The sequence below is a fragment of the Physella acuta genome, unplaced genomic scaffold (assembly GCF_028476545.2).
Source record: "Physella acuta isolate Inbredline_101_S28 unplaced genomic scaffold, ASM2847654v3 ptg002452l, whole genome shotgun sequence".
In the NCBI taxonomy this organism is placed as follows: Eukaryota; Metazoa; Mollusca; class Gastropoda; family Physidae; genus Physella; species Physella acuta.
In genome coordinates, this window is record NW_026733936.1 from 39,664 (window position 1) to 55,633 (window position 15,970).

The window sequence follows — 15,970 nt, forward strand, 5'->3', positions numbered from 1 at the left end:
AGACTGTGAAATTTTAACAGTTGTATCTTAAAAGAATGAACAAAAGAAGAATGAAAAAAACCATCATCAATTCAAATGTATTTAATTCTCTAACAGCACAGATACTAACATTATATAACATAAGAAAATAATAAATTTCAATTTTATATGAGCATCAATAAATATAAACAGATGTGAGTAACATTATTAATTTTCATATAAGGATGATATTGTTTTATTTTATTTAGAAAAAATTTCTTTCATCTTTAAAACATCAATTTAATATTTGTTTAAATTAACTAAAAAATCATTAGCATACTTTCAAAACAAATGCATTTAACAACAAATTTATCTTTGGAAAAATAAATTACTTATGTATCCATACAAGCAAATGTACTAAATACATGGAAGGTGATGCAGCCTATTCGCAGCTCTTTTCTTAATATTTTGTGATAAAACTAAATGATAACCAATCATACATCTTCATGAGCTCATTTAGCAAAGTCATATAGTTATAAAAAAACAACTTGCAAAAAAATTGAGAAAAATATTTAAATCTGTAACGGTAATTATAATAAGCAAGATTTTCTATATAAATTGTAGAATAGATAACTAATTATTAACAGTAGTGACTTTAAAAAAGTAAACAAGAAATGCAACGAAACAAAAAAGACTGTTAGATCATATCAAATAGAAATTTTAAAAACAATAGTCTAATAGTCCTGGAACTTTAACTATATTCTAGAACGAATATCAAACTTTATACATTAATCAGGTAATCTAAATATTTTACATTTTTAACATATTATTAGTCGGCCATTCATAAGCATATGGCACCATGTATACCCCATTTTATCCACAAGAACCAGTTTAGCAGCATCATTTAAACAATTGTTCAAAGCTCCACATTTCCACAAGAACCAGTTTAGCAGCATCATTTAAACAATTGTTCAAAGCTCCACATTTCCACAAGAACCAGTTTAGCAGCATCATTTAAACAATTGTTCAAAGCTCCACATTTCCACAAGAACCAGTTTAGCAGCATCATTTAAACAATTGTTCAAAGCTCCACATTTCCACAAGAACCAGTTTAGCAGCATCATTTAAACAATTGTTCAAAGCTCCACATTTCCACAAGAACCAGTTTAGCAGCATCATTTAAACAATTGTTCAAAGCTCCACATTTCCACAAGAACCAGTTTAGCAGCATCATTTAAACAATTGTTCAAAGCTCCACATTTCCACAAGAACCAGTTTAGCAGCATCATTTAAACAATTGTTCAAAGCTCCACATTTCCACAAGAACCAGTTTAGCAGCATCATTTAAACAATTGTTCAAAGCTCCACATTTCCACAAGAACCAGTTTAGCAGCATCATTTAAACAATTGTTCAAAGCTCCACATTTCCACAAGAACCAGTTTAGCAGCATCATTTAAACAATTGTTCAAAGCTCCACATTTCCACAAGAACCAGTTTAGCAGCATCATTTAAACAATTGTTCAAAGCTCCACATTTCCACAAGAACCAGTTTAGCAGCATCATTTAAACAATTGTTCAAAGCTCCACATTTCCACAAGAACCAGTTTAGCAGCATCATTTAAACAATTGTTCAAAGCTCCACATTTCCACAAGAACCAGTTTAGCAACATCATTTAAACAATTGTTCAAAGCTCCACATTTCCACAAGAACCAGTTTAGCAGCATCATTTAAACAATTGTTCAAAGCTCCACATTTCCACAAGAACCAGTTTAGCAGCATCATTTAAACAATTGTTCAAAGCTCCACATTTCCACAAGAACCAGTTTAGCAGCATCATTTAAACAATTGTTCAAAGCTCCACATTCCACAAGAACCAGTTTAGCAGCATCATTTAAACAATTGTTCAAAGCTCCACATTTCCACAAGAACCAGTTTAGCAGCATCATTTAAACAATTGTTCAAAGCTCCACATTTCCACAAGAACCAGTTTAGCAGCATCATTTAAACAATTGTTCAAAGCTCCACATTTCCACAAGAACCAGTTTAGCAGCATCATTTAAACAATTGTTCAAAGCTCCACATTTCCACAAGAACCAGTTTAGCAGCATCATTTAAACAATTGTTCAAAGCTCCACATTTCCACAAGAACCAGTTTAGCAGCATCATTTAAACAATTGTTCAAAGCTCCACATTTCCACAAGAACCAGCTTAGCAGCATCATTTAAACAATTGTTCAAAGCTCCAGAGTCCCATTTGCCAATTGTGACTGGTTTGTCGTCGACAAAAACATCTGTGCATCAACCGCGCCTGAAAGAAAATGTGATTAGTAATAGCAAATATACTCAAACCTACACACATCTCCACTACATTGTAATAGGTTTTGTAATTCCACTAAAAAGATTTTTAAATAAATAAATTAACAACACAGACTCTCACATAACCTCCAGAATTAAAACAAGTATTAATTACATTAAATACTAAAGCACAAATCTATTACCTAAGTAGGCCTATCCTTTCATTATTTATGTTGGGAAGGAAATATGCACCTGCAAAAAAAAGTCCATTTGAATGCTCAAAAAGAAATAAAAGTGAAAACTATAATTTGTATAAGAAATAATTAAGTAAAATGTACTACCCCACTGTTTCCTAACTAGCTTAACATATAAACAGAAAGTGGCTTACCAAAAACCAGTAGGCATGTAATCACAATGGTGATTATATGTTTTGGAGACACAACCATTTCATTTAAACGGAGATCAATGTCGTTGCACAAGTTTAAAGAGTAACCTGTCAGCGAACATCTCTCCGTCACGTTATTTTTAAACCTGTTAAAGAAAATTGAACAATGTATGTATAGGGGTCAAAATACAGACAATATGGAGGTGGGTGCAATATTTCGTGGAACAAGTTCACACAAGTACATTACATACACACATGTCTGAGTTTAAGTTTTGGTTGGAGTGTGCATGAATGTACAATCCTTATGTACACACAAACACACACATAGAAGTATATAACATACACACATATCTGAGTATATATATATATATATATATATATATATATATATATATATATATATATATATATATATATATATATATATATATATATATATATAAAACATCCTATGGCTGGTTGAGACATGACTACCCTTAGCGACAAGAACTAGGAAAAATCATTCACGAAAATGCAGTATGAAGCAAAAAGGATATATTTGATTAGTCGAAAATAATCTACCGTTTATAAACTATTTAATATCTGGTTTTATGTTTTAAAATTATGAACCTTGCTTTGTTCATCACCATAATTAAATATTTTTATAGTCCACAAGCATAACCAACTGTTTTGATTTAGTAGTTGATGATACCACAATCATAAACTATTATGGACTGTTAAGTTTGCTTTATGCTCACTGTGCAGTCCCTTACTGGAGTTATACAAGTAGTAGACATATGAACACAATCATTTTTATATTATGATTAAAGTTTGAATTTATTCATTTTTTTATTTAAAGTATAGTAATTAGAAATGACAAAAACAACTCTATTGTTGGTACACCTTCTTTGTTTTTAAATGAAAATTTCACTTTTAAAATTATTTTTTTTCTGTTTTTAAGCTTCCTCAATCTTGTCAGCTGAAAATTTCTAGTCACCAAGTAAACAAGGAAAAGGAAACGGATACCGAATGGGTTGCAATCAAGAATTATTTTAGTTCTTTTTAAAATTTCAATTATTATTTTTTTTTTAAATTGTGTACACTTTATTTTCTCTAACATTTATTTTTAATTTAAGGAATCAAACTTCGCCAAAAATAAACCGGGAGTGATCTCCCCTAAACTTTCTCGAATATTCTTATATAAAATAACAGGGGATGGAAACTCGGGCTATAGACATGATTTTTAATCCATTTTAAATACTTAAAGTTTTAAAAATAGAATAAAATCTCGTAGACAAATTAATTGCACACCAAGTGAACGCAAATAAAAAAAGCGCATAATAGTGCGCAATATTATTAGTACTTTTAAAATTTACATTAGTTTTTTGAGAAATCGGAAGTAGCGTAAATTACTACTTCCAGTCAACGGAAATTACTCAAAATTTAACAGAAGGTAGAGAATTAGATCTTTTACTTACATGTGAAATTTCATTTATCTATCTGAAATAGTACTCAAGTTATAGGCTTTTAAAAAATTCAAAGTAGGAAAAGTACCACTTCCGGTTATCGGAAATCGCTCAAAAGTTGATACGGATCTACGATTTTGATAAAATACTTATATATGAAATTTCATCAACCTAGCTGTAACGGTACTCAAGTTATCGTGTTTACACACGGACAGACACACACACAGACACACACACACAGACATACGGACAAGATTGCAAAATTATGTTTTTCCGTATCAGTGAGGTGTAAAACGTCGAGATTTGTAAAAATCTCGATTTTTTTTTTGCACGATTACAATACTTTCTCTATACTACGTATATACGAGAAAGTAAAAATGAAAAAGCAAAAAGAGAAGTATCGATTTCATGTTAGCAGGTCGATTGAGATGGCTTGTTGGCAGAAAGTTGGTTATATACACAACTAGCCATCGGTACCCATTACACTGGCTATTCTGGTGACTTTTGGCTCTCTTCTCTTTACAAAAGGCTACCCGGTTTTTCTGTGAGATATTTACCTCCGGGTAGCGGCGTTTAAAACTGTCCGGAGTAGGGTGTGGCGATGTGCGTGCCTGGGGGGGGGGGGGGGGGGGGGGGGAGGGGGGGTAGCGGGTACTGGTTTCTCTATATTTTATTATGAACCACTTTTTTCAACCTCGTTCGGAGATCATTCGGAGATGAAAGGGAAAGAATTGGTAGCTGCCTGAAGAAAATGTATATATCTACGGAAAGTGAGTAATGAAAAGAATTGTAATTTTTTTTTAATTCATTATCGGAAACTTAGGAAAAGAAACATTTTATTGATCAAGAGCAGTGGAATGAAACATTGTTAAGATTATGAAAAAGAAGGGGTTTTGTTTTAAGTACTGTCTATGTTTATACTTGTTTAAAATAACATAGACCACCAAAAGGCACAACCTATTTAAAAAATTAATACCAAATTATATAAAGTATTAGTCAATACAATACCATATTAAATGTACTCGCGGATTATGAGACTTAAAATTAAGAGATTTAAAAGATTTCGTTAAAACCCCGGCTGTTCAATGGTAGTTATGTTGTTTTTGTCTTTTAAAAACACCTATTTCGGCTGAGCGTGGGTCTGACCACATTATCCCTTCATATGCCGAAAAGACAGGAGCAGGTGAACTCTACTTCACCTGCCCCATGTCCCGCCAAGCTCTGATAAGCAACTTTATCAAACACATATTAAAAAAATTGAAAAAAAAATTGACTTGGTGTGTCTCGAACCCGTACCACCCCCGATCGTATCAATTACTCTATCATCTCAGCTATTTAGGCTACTTATACATTTAAAACATCTAACATATTACTTTCAACAAAATTCCGTTTCAAGTTCTCCAAAAATCACTGAAGATACTGATGTGATAACCTGCGAATATATATTTGACGGACAGAGAGAGGGGGAGAGAGAGAGAGCGCACATGGGCTTTTACATATAGGCCTACGATAAATTATATAAAAAAAACATACCTAGGTACCACTAATTCTCGTCCAGCTTCTAATGTCCATGCAAATAGCTGAGCTATCACTGTAAACAATAATTGCTCACTAGAGTCGGTTTTAGAAATAATTAGCATATAATATAATTATGATACAAATATAATTCTATACTTCTAATTATATAATTAAATAACTAACTGTGTACACACACACACGTTATATATATATATATATATATATATATATATATATATATATATATATATATATACTACACTAGACTACCCGTTATCTAGTTAGATAACTGTGGACAGCATTAACTATCAAATTATATCAGTTAGTAGGAAAGAGTTTCTTCCAGGCATCTCTTCGGGGTGGCAGAGCCCCTCCCCCCCCCCCTCCCCGCCCCCGAAGAATGTCTACCGCCCCCTAGACGAAATAAAATTTATATTGAAATATACACAAGTGTCCCCCACTCCCTCCCCAGAGTAAAAACTCTGAAAGAAACCATGTCGGTGGCCGACAACACACTCGAGGTCCAAGTTTGTTCTCTAAATTGTGATTCATGTATATCATCCTTGAAAATGTGTGTTCACATGTTCCAAAATTTGAAAGGTACTTTGATACAAAAGTTTTAATATTAGGAAAATCGTCCTTGGGCAAAAACGTGTTTTAACAGCTTATAAAAAACCACCCACCCGCCCTTCTTTGAACTTGTCTCTAAGGAGGTCATTTTTTTTTTTTTTTTGCTTGTAATTCAATGACCTCCAGCTGTAGTTCATCTGGGCAACTGGTCACATTTGCTTCAAATGGGTTTTGAAGTCAGAAAAACGGGACTGAAACTGCAGCTGGAGGTCCTTGATGAACATTTTTGTCCGTGGACAAAAAACTCTCCTCGGCCCGAATGAAAGGACCTAATAATAAATAATAAATTATGTTTATCAGTCAATCTCAGTCAAATGTGTCCACTTTGAAAGTTACTATTGGGATAGCTACAGTCTTCCAGTTGGTTTGAAAATAAATCGTGTGATTTAGATGTTATTAACCTCTGCTCCCCCCCCCCCCTCCACACAGACACACACCTTTGCTTTTACATGGGAGATATATTTGACAACTTACAGTCAATTGGAGCTGCAGGGTCCTCCAGACAACGCCCTTGCCAACAATGCTATGAGTAACCCAAAGGATGTTAGAAAATGGAAGTTATTGTTTCTGTTTTTTACAAGCTTTTATTTAACTCACTCCCTCTGTCGACAGTCTGTCTGTCGTCAGTCTGTCTGTCGACAGTCTGTCTGTCTAGATCGAAACACCCGAGCGAAATTTCGAGCACTTCTGATAGATTGTGTTCAAAGTTGGCACGTGGGTCAAGACATAAAAATGCAATATGACTTTTAATTTGATTTTATTGGATGTCTAAATAATTTTTTATTATTTAATTAAAATTGTTTCCAAATTAGCAGGCAGTCGTATCAAACTAGTCCGCACTATTATACACGCATTATCACGTTCATTAGGTGAACTCTACAACTACCCAACTCTACTTCACCTGCCCAGTGTCCCGCCAAGTCTCAGACAACGTGTTTTTATCTTTAAAAAAATAAAAAATCCGGCCGAACATGTCTCTGCCCACACTATCTCTTCATATGCTGAAGACACAGAAACAGGTGAACTCTACTTCGCCTGTCCTGTTTCCCGCCAAGTTCGGATAGGCAACTTAATCATTCACATCTAAAAAAAAAATTGAAAAAAAAATTATACCAGGAAGTAAAAAGTCTGGACCAGCGTTAGCTTGCGACGATAAAATGGGTTGATGTTAAATGCTATACATAGAGTCTCTATTGTGAATTAGCTCTCACTAGCAGTACCATGGGTTAATTATATCAATCGTTGAAAAAAAGTGCCTGACATTCTAAGCTTTCCAGCTACACTACCAAGAAAGGTATGGAAAGATACTGGCCAACTTACATTTTTATTATTAAAATTAATGTTAGCCATATTAACGATATTCATATTCAGGGGCGGAACTACAGTGCCGCCAGACCCCGCAATGCGGGGGGGGCCAGACCAATTGGGGGCCCAAAAATCCTGGCTAAATTATTTAAAAAAAAAAAAAAAAATTAGGTGGAGGTCGAGTTATCTTTCTTCTACAGTTACAAACAAACACGATAGTCGGCAAACGTCTTTGAGAAAAATGCACAGACTATAGCTCGAGAGACCGCCAGACATATAGACAACTTCAAAGACGAAGCATCTGAAATTTGACTGTGCCGGTCCGCTTTGAAATCGGGCTGGGGAAATGTTGCGGCAAGGCGACTATCCTGGTCTTCTAGACGATCGGAAAACGTCGGCACTATTGATGTAGATGTTTATCGGCGCTTTCTTGTCCCCTTCCCTTCCCAACTCTCTCCCCCCCCCCTCCCCCCTACCCCTCACCTCTACCCCTCACCACACCCTTACTCTTACAATAAGATGTAATGCATAGATTCACGAACAGTCTATGAACTGTAAACTGACCAGTTCTGCACATTTTGTTAAAGACACTAGTCAGTAGTTGTTCATTTACCTGATGAACATGGGGCGGAACTACAGTCCCGCCAGACCCCGCAATGCGTGGGGGGGGGGCAGGCCGTTTAGGGGCCCACGGCTGACCAAAATTAATATTTTTTTTTTAATTTTGAATTTAATTGTTGCCTTAATATTTGGTTTGTAAAAGAAAAACACTGTAGCTGCGGTACGATTATCTTTATTTTACAGTCACTATACCACGCTCTTCCGCAAAAGATAAAATCCATTACACAAACTACAGTGTAAAATATAGGCAACTCTTCAAATTTTGAATGACTTCTTTGACTTCGTTGCCCCCCCCCCTCCCTTTGATAGCTAAAAAGAGGACACGTAACTGTTTGACCGATCCTCCAAAGTGTACTGTGGCGGATGCAGAGTTTCTTCCAGGCATCTCTTCGGGGGGGCACCCCCGAAAATTTTTTACCGCCCCCCCCCCCCCCGAACGAAATGAGATTTATATAATTTATATAGAAAATATATACTTTTAACAGTGTCCGCCCCCCCACCCCCGAAGAAAGTCTACCGCCCCCCCGAAAATTTCAAGTGCCCCCCCCCCCCCCCCCCCGAGAAAAAAGTGGAAGAAACACTGGGCGGATGGGGCAGGGGATGGGGGCCAAAAAGGGGGTTAAAAAATTTTCGACAAATTTTTTACATATTTAAAACAGTTATTTATAGTTGTATTTTTTAACCATCGTCAAGGCCGAGTTCTATTTCCCTACAATCAAACACACGCTGTCGCCGGCAAAATTCTTTTTAAAAAAACAACAAAGTCCATAGCACGAAAAGCCGCTACATATGAAGTGGGCTTTCATGATGCGCTGTTCTTATTTGCGGCATTGGTGGGGGACCCGAAATCCATTGTACATTTTTCAATGTTAATATGTGTTTGTGATAGTGGTTGAATTTGTATCCTGTACTATCTTGTATCGTACAAATAATTAAAAAAAATAATATAATACTAGAAACTTCAGTTTTATATACGTTTACTTGTTTTTGATTTTACAAGAAATATAGTAAGCTTTTAAGGCCTATACTTCAAATTATCTCCCCTGAGTAAGTTTTACAATGGGCGATGCTGACGTACATAGATCAAGGCGTTTTGTTGTCCCTTTCAAGTTTTTTTCCCGAGCCGACCCCTATCCCATCCCTCTTTCTCAACCTCACAAGTATCGAGGACATAAATGTATCGTTTATGAACTACTTCCTAACCGTACGATTCACCACTTCAGCTCATTTTGTCAGACACTAGACAGCACTAGATCTAGTCAACACATATTAATTTACTTTCATAGTATTAGGCACATCTAATTCACAAAACAGGGCAGGTAAGATTATTTTTTATATAATTATTCAGAAATTGATTAGAACGTTTAGAATTAATTGAACATTATTAATAGTCATTGAGGTGGGGGTGTGTGAGGGTCTGGCTTTTTGTTAATCCCCCCCTCCCCTAAATCAGAAGGTTATCCAAAGCGTGACCTGGCCACATACAGTTGTACATGTGAAAAACATTTTTCTCTCTATTATTATTATGCATTACTGCATCATTCACCCAATCGCCATGAAAACTTCGGAAGCTGTTGAGTACAACCCCGCAAAGGTTTCTGTCATAGGCCTAACATTTGTACATATTTGAGTGGGGACTCCTAACGGTAAATATGTGATTTAGCCAGTGGCGTAGGCAGGGGGGGGGGGTCATAACCCCCCATAGACCCCTCGGTATATATATATATATATATATATATATATATATATATATATATATATATATATATATATATATATATATATATATATATATATATATATATATATATATATATATATATATATATATACATAAATGGGGGGCCCAAAAAAAATTTTTGCGGGGTGGCCCATTTTTTCTAGTTCCGCCACTGTTCATATTTTACGGTTATCAAGTTAATTGGAGTAAAACTCAGGTAAATTATGAAATATGTTTAGTCTCTCTTGTAAAGCTCAGGTAAATTATGAAATATGTTTAGCCTCTCTTGGTTGGCCTTTGAGTTCGGTTATCAAGTTAATTGGAGTAAAACTCAGGTAAATTATGAAATATGTTAGTCTCTCTATGTTGGCCTTTGAGTCAAGTGAATATACCCCGCAGGTGAGGTAGAGTTTACATGTTACTGTCCCCATTGCGAATGAGGGGACGGAGTGATTAGCTTTGGTAACGTGAGAGAAGTACCCAAAAGAGTTGGGTGTTTTCTGACTCGAGCCGAGACCCGAACTTGTCCCTCCCCTCCCCCCCCCCCCCCCCCCCCGATGAAAGTTTTAAAGTGAGCACAGTTAGTGGTAGAGATGTTTATCTACAGTCAGTTATTAATACAAGTGGATCAATTCATATTAACCCTTAATTTAACTGGCGAAAAGCATATAACTTCTACATATTTTGGAACTTTTCGCCACATCACCCCCCCCCCTAATGCTGTTACCTGTTGCGGTCTGCAATCCTTTCCCCCCCCCCCCCCCCTTGCAATGCCTCTGCTCTGTCCCCAAACACTGAGTTGGAACAACCAACAACCGACTCATTTGACGGAAGTCCTGGCTAGATGTCGCTTACTTAAAATTTAAAGGACACCTTCTCTTAGACTAGATGAATAATCTAAAAAGAAGGCCTTCCGAGCAAGACCTAAACTGTCGAAAAAATGTTCACAGCCCAAAATTACTAGCTTTCCTAACTGAGAAGTTACTTAGGGACCTTAATCTTCTCCTTTCTTGTCTCCCAACTGAGAGATAGCCCTGTTTAATATTTGGACCACTAAAAATTTAACAAAATTACGTACCTTTCCACTGCCACAAGCTCTGCCCTCCATAACTCCTTTTGGGTAGCACAACCAATTTTGTGGTTTTAGACAATAAAGTCTCCTGCAGACTTCCTCTTCGATTTTTACCTGAATAAAAACATTAGAATAAAAAGTATTCAACAGATATCATCCTTAATTAATAGCGGGTCTTTAATCTAACTGGTAATTGATGAGGGATTGTAGTAATAATGTGTGGTAGGGAAACAGACAATGCTGTAATCTCCTAATGGTAATGGTGAATAATATATCATTATTACTTTCTCGTAAACGTAGTATTGAGAAAGTATTGTAATCGTGCTAAAAACCGAGATTTTTGTAAATCTCGACTTTGTAAACCTCCCTGAGTCGGAAAAACATAGTTTTGCAATCTTGTCCGTATGGTGTGTGCGTGTTTATGTCTGTCTGTAAACACGATAACTTGAGTAACGTTACAACTAGGTTGATGAAATTTCATCATAAATATTATATCAAATTTGTGGTTCTGTATCAACTTTTCAGCGATTTCCAATCATCGGAAGTGGAACTTATTCTACTTTAATTTTTTCAAAACCCTATAACTTGAGTAATGTTTCAGATAGATGAATGAAATTTTACATAGAAGTAAATAGTGCGGAATATTATTAGTACATTATAAATTCACATGTGTTTTTTGAGAAATCGGAAATAGCAAAAATTACTACTTCCGGTCAATGGAAATGATTCAAAATTTGAAAATAGGCAAAGTCCTAGATCTTTTACTTGCAAGTGAAATTTCATTTATCTGAAATAGTACTAAGTTATAGACTTTGAAAAATTGAAAGTAGAAAAGTTCCACTTCCGGTTTTTTTAAAATCGTTCAAAAGTTTATACGGATCTACGATTTTTATAAAATGCATATATATGAAGTTTCATCAACCTTGCTGTAATGGTACTTAAGTTATCGTGTTTACACACGGACACACACCCACACACCCACCCACCCACCCACCCACACACACACACGGACAGAATTACAAAGCCCAGTTTTTAAGACTCGATTACGTATAAAAAGCCAAAGTTTTGATACATCTGGATTTATAATTTTTGCCCGATTAAAACAAGTCATCTATACTCTGGATATGATGAAGGACTGAGGTGTAAAGCGGTGAAAACTGTCAAAATCTCATGTGATTTTTGTACACGATTACAAGACTTTATCTTTACTTCGTATCTACGGGAAAGTAAAAAATGGATCAAAAATCATGTCTATATCCCGAGTTGCTATCCCCCATTGTGTTATATAAGAATATTCGAGAAAGTTTAGTGGAGATCACTCCCGGTTTATTTTTAGCTGTCTTTATTGCATAGCCGTGTTCATGTGTTTGATGAATGGTAAAGTCTTTGTAAAGTTGACTTAGCTAAAGACCATTGGATTAAATTATGGCTTTTGAGGCAGAGGTAAGTGGGACAGAGATTAGTGGGGTAGAGATTAGTGGGGGAGAGGTTAGTGGGGTAGAGGTAAGTGGGATAGAGATAAGTGTGGTAGAGATTAGTGGGGTAGAGATTAGTGAGGTAGAGGTTAGTGGGTTAGAGGTAAGTGGGATAGAGATTAGTGTGGTAGAGATTAGTGGGGTAGAGGTTAGTGGGGTAGCGGTTAGTGGGGTAGAGGTTAGTGGGGGAGAGGTTAGTGGGGTAGAGGTTAGTGGGGTAGAGGTTAGTGGGGTAGAGGTTAGTATGGTAGAGGTAAGTGGGGGTAAAGGTAAGTGGGGTAGAAGTAAGTGGGGTAGAGGTAAGTGGGGTAGAGGTAAGTGTGGTAGAGATTAGTGGGGTAGAGGTTAGTGGGGTAGAGATTAGTGGGGTAGAGATTAGTGTGGTAGAGGTTAGTGGGGTAGCGGTTAGTGGGGTAGAGATTAGTGGGGTAGAGATTAGTGGGGTAGAGGTTAGTGGGGGTAGAGGTTAGTGGGGTAGAGGTAAGTGGGGGTAGAGGTTAGTGGGGTAGAGAATAGTGGGGTAGAGATTAGTGGGGTAGAGGTTAGTGGGGTAGAGATTAGTGGGGTAGAGGTTAGTGGGGGTAGAGGTTAGTGGGGTAGCGGTTAGTGGGGTAGAGGTTAGTGGTGTAGAGATTAGTGGGGTAGAGATTAGTGGGTAGAGGTTAGTGGGGTAGAGATTAGTGGGGTAGAGGTTAGTGGGGTAGAGATTAGTGGGTAGAGATTAGTGTGGTAGAGGTTAGTGGGGTAGCGGTTAGTGGGGTAGAGGTTAGTGGGATAGAGATAAGTGGGGGTAAAGGTAAGTGGGGGTAGAGGTAAGTGGGGTAGAGATTAGTGGGGTAGAGTTTAGTGGGGGTAGAGGTTAGTGGGGTAGAGGTTAGTGGTTTAGAGATTAGTGTGGTAGAGATTAGTGGGGTAGATGTTAGTGGGGTAGCGGTTGGTGGGGTAGAGGTTAGTGGATAGAAGTACGTGGGGGTAAAGGTAAGTGGGAGTAGAGGTAAGTGGGGTAGAGGTAAGTGGGGTAGAGATTAGTGTGCTAGAGGTAAGTGGGGTAGAGGTAAGTGGGGTAGAGATTAGTGGGGTAGAGGTTAGTGGGGGTAGAGGTTAGTGGGGTAGAGGTTAGTGGGGTAGAGATTAGTGTGGTAGAGATTAGTGGGGTAGAGGTTAGTGGGGTAGCGGTTAGTGGGGTAGAGGTTAGTGGGATAGAGGTAAGTGGGGGTAAAGGTAAGTGGGGGTAGAGGTAAGTGGGGTAGAGGTAAGTGGGGTAGAGGTTAGTGGGGTAGAGGTTAGTGGGGGAGAGGTTAGTGGGGTAGCGGTTAGTGGGGTAGAGGTTAGTGGGGGAGAGGTTAGTGGGGTAGAGGTTAGTGGGGTAGAGGTTAGTGGGGTAGAGGTTAGTGGGGTAGAGATTAGTGGGGTAGAGGTTAGTGGGGTAGCGGTTAGTGGGGTAGAGGTTAGTGGGGTAGAGGTAAGTGGGGTAGAGGTAAGTGGGGTAGAGGTAAGTGGGGTAGATGTAAGTGGGTAAGAGATTAGTCGGGTAGAGATTAGTGGGGTAGAGGTTAGTGGGGTAGCGGTTAGTGGGGTAGAGGTTAGTGGGGTAGAGGTAAGTGGGGTAGAGGTAAGTGGGGTAGAGGTAAGTGGGGTAGATGTAAGTGGGTAAGAGATTAGTCGGGTAGAGATTATTGGGGTAGAGGTTAGTGGGGTAGCGGTTAGTGGGGTAGAGGTTAGTGGGGTAGAGGTTAGTTGGGGTAGAGGTAAGTGGGATAGAGATTAGTGGGGTAGAGATTAGTGAGGTAGAGGTTAGTGGGTTAGAGGTAAGTGGGATAGAGATTAGTGTGGTAGAGATTAGTGGGGTAGAGGTTAGTGGGGTAGCGGTTAGTGGGGTAGAGGTTAGTGGGGGAGAGGTTAGTGGGGTAGAGGTTAGTGGGGTAGAGGTTAGTGGGGTAGAGGTAAGTGGGGGTAGAGGTAAGTGGGGTAGAGGTAAGTGGGGTAGATGTAAGTGGGTAAGAGATTAGTCGGGTAGAGATTAGTGGGGTAGAGGTTAGTGGGGTAGCGGTTAGTGGGGTAGAGGTTAGTGGGGTAGAGGTAAGTGGGGTAGAGGTAAGTGGGGTAGAGGTAAGTGGGGTAGATGTAAGTGGGTAAGAGATTAGTCGGGTAGAGATTAGTGGGGTAGAGGTTAGTGGGGTAGCGGTTAGTGGGGTAGAGGTTAGTGGGGTAGAGGTTAGTTGGGGTAGAGGTAAGTGGGATAGAGATTAGTGGGGTAGAGATTAGTGAGGTAGAGGTTAGTGGGTTAGAGGTAAGTGGGATAGAGATTAGTGTGGTAGAGATTAGTGGGGTAGAGGTTAGTGGGGTAGCGGTTAGTGGGGTAGAGGTTAGTGGGGGAGAGGTTAGTGGGGTAGAGGTTAGTGGGGTAGAGGTTAGTGGGATAGAGATTAGTGGGGTAGAGGTTAGTGGGGTAGAGGTAAGTGGGGGTAGAGGTAAGTGGGGTAGAGGTTAGTGGGATAGAGATTAGTGGGGTAGAGGTTAGTGGGGTAGAGGTAAGTGGGGGTAGAGGTAAGTGGGGTAGAGGTAAGTGGGGTAGATGTAAGTGGGTAAGAGATTAGTGGGGTAGAGATTAGTTGGGTAGAGGTTAGTGGGGTAGAGGTTAGTATGGTAGAGGTAAGTGGGATAGAGATTAGTGGGGTAGAGATTAGTGGGGTAGAGGTTAGTGGGGTAGCGGTTAGTGGGGTAGAGGTAAGTGGGGGTAAAGGTAAGTGGGGTAGAAGTAAGTGGGGTAGAGGTAAGTGGGGTAGAGGTTAGTGGGGTAGAGGTTAGTGTGGTAGAGATTAGTGGGGTAGAGGTAAGTGGGGTAGAGGTTAGTGGGGTAGAGATTAGTGGGGTAGAGGTTAGTGTGGTAGAGATTAGTGGGGTAGAGGTTAGTGGGGTAGAGGTTAGTGGGGTAGCAGTTAGTGGGGTAGAGGTTAGTGGGATAAATGTAAGTGGGGGTAAAGGTACGTGGGGGTAGAGGTAAGTGGGGTAGAGATTAGTGTGGTAGAGATTAGTGGGGTAGATGTCAGTGGGGTAGCGGTTAGTGGGGTAGAGGTTAGTGGGATAGAAGTAAGTGGGGGTAAAGGTTAGTGGGGTAGAGGTTAGTGGGGTAGAGATTAGTGGGTAGAGATTAGTGGGGTAGAGATTAGTGGGGTAGAGGTTAGTGGGATAGAGGTTAGTGGGGTAGAGGTTAGTGGGGTAGAGGTTAGTGGGGTTACGGTTAATGGGGTAGAGGTAAGTGGGGTAGAGGTAAGTGGGGTAGAGGTAAGTGGGGTAGAGGTTAGTGGGGTAGAGATTAGTGTGGTAGAGATTAGTGGGGTAGAGGTAAGTGGGGTAGAGGTAAGTGGGGGTAGAGGTAAGTGGGGTAGAGGTAAGTGGGGTAGAGATTAGTGGGGTAGGGATTAGTGGGGTAGAGGTTAGTGGGGTAGAGGTTAGTGGGGGAGAGGTAGTGGGGTAGAGGTAAGTGGGGGTAAAGGTAAGTGGGGTAGAGGTAAGTGGAATAGAGGTAAGTGTGGTAGAGATTA

At 38.9% G+C, this 15,970-nt stretch overlaps 1 protein-coding gene across 1 annotated transcript; it reads right to left on the reverse strand.

Annotated features, from left to right (window-relative positions):
• Window positions 1–1,806: 1,806 nt before the first annotated feature.
• LOC131933316 (uncharacterized) lies at window positions 1,807–10,986 on the reverse strand. The gene is made up of 6 exons (XM_059290097.1): window positions 10,957–10,986; window positions 6,707–6,755; window positions 5,618–5,675; window positions 2,643–2,785; window positions 2,458–2,506; window positions 1,807–2,267 (listed from the first exon to the last, which is right to left on the reverse strand). The coding sequence occupies exons 1-6, from the start codon at window positions 10,984–10,986 to the stop codon at window positions 2,258–2,260; spliced, it is 339 nt and encodes a 112-aa protein (XP_059146080.1). The 3' UTR covers window positions 1,807–2,257.
• Window positions 10,987–15,970: the final 4,984 nt, after the last annotated feature.

Excerpts from the sequence above, each read along its gene's own strand:
- LOC131933316 (XM_059290097.1), bottom strand. The coding sequence starts at position 10,986 with ATGGAGGGCAGAGCTTGTGGCAGTGGAAAG. Across the intron at positions 6,756-10,956 it reads GAGCTTGTGGCAGTGGAAAG|CATTGTTGGCAAGGGCGTTG; the intron begins GTACGTAATTTT and ends GGTTACTCATAG. Across the intron at positions 2,507-2,642 it reads TACATGCCTACTGGTTTTTG|GTGCATATTTCCTTCCCAAC; the intron begins GTAAGCCACTTT and ends TTTTTTTTGCAG.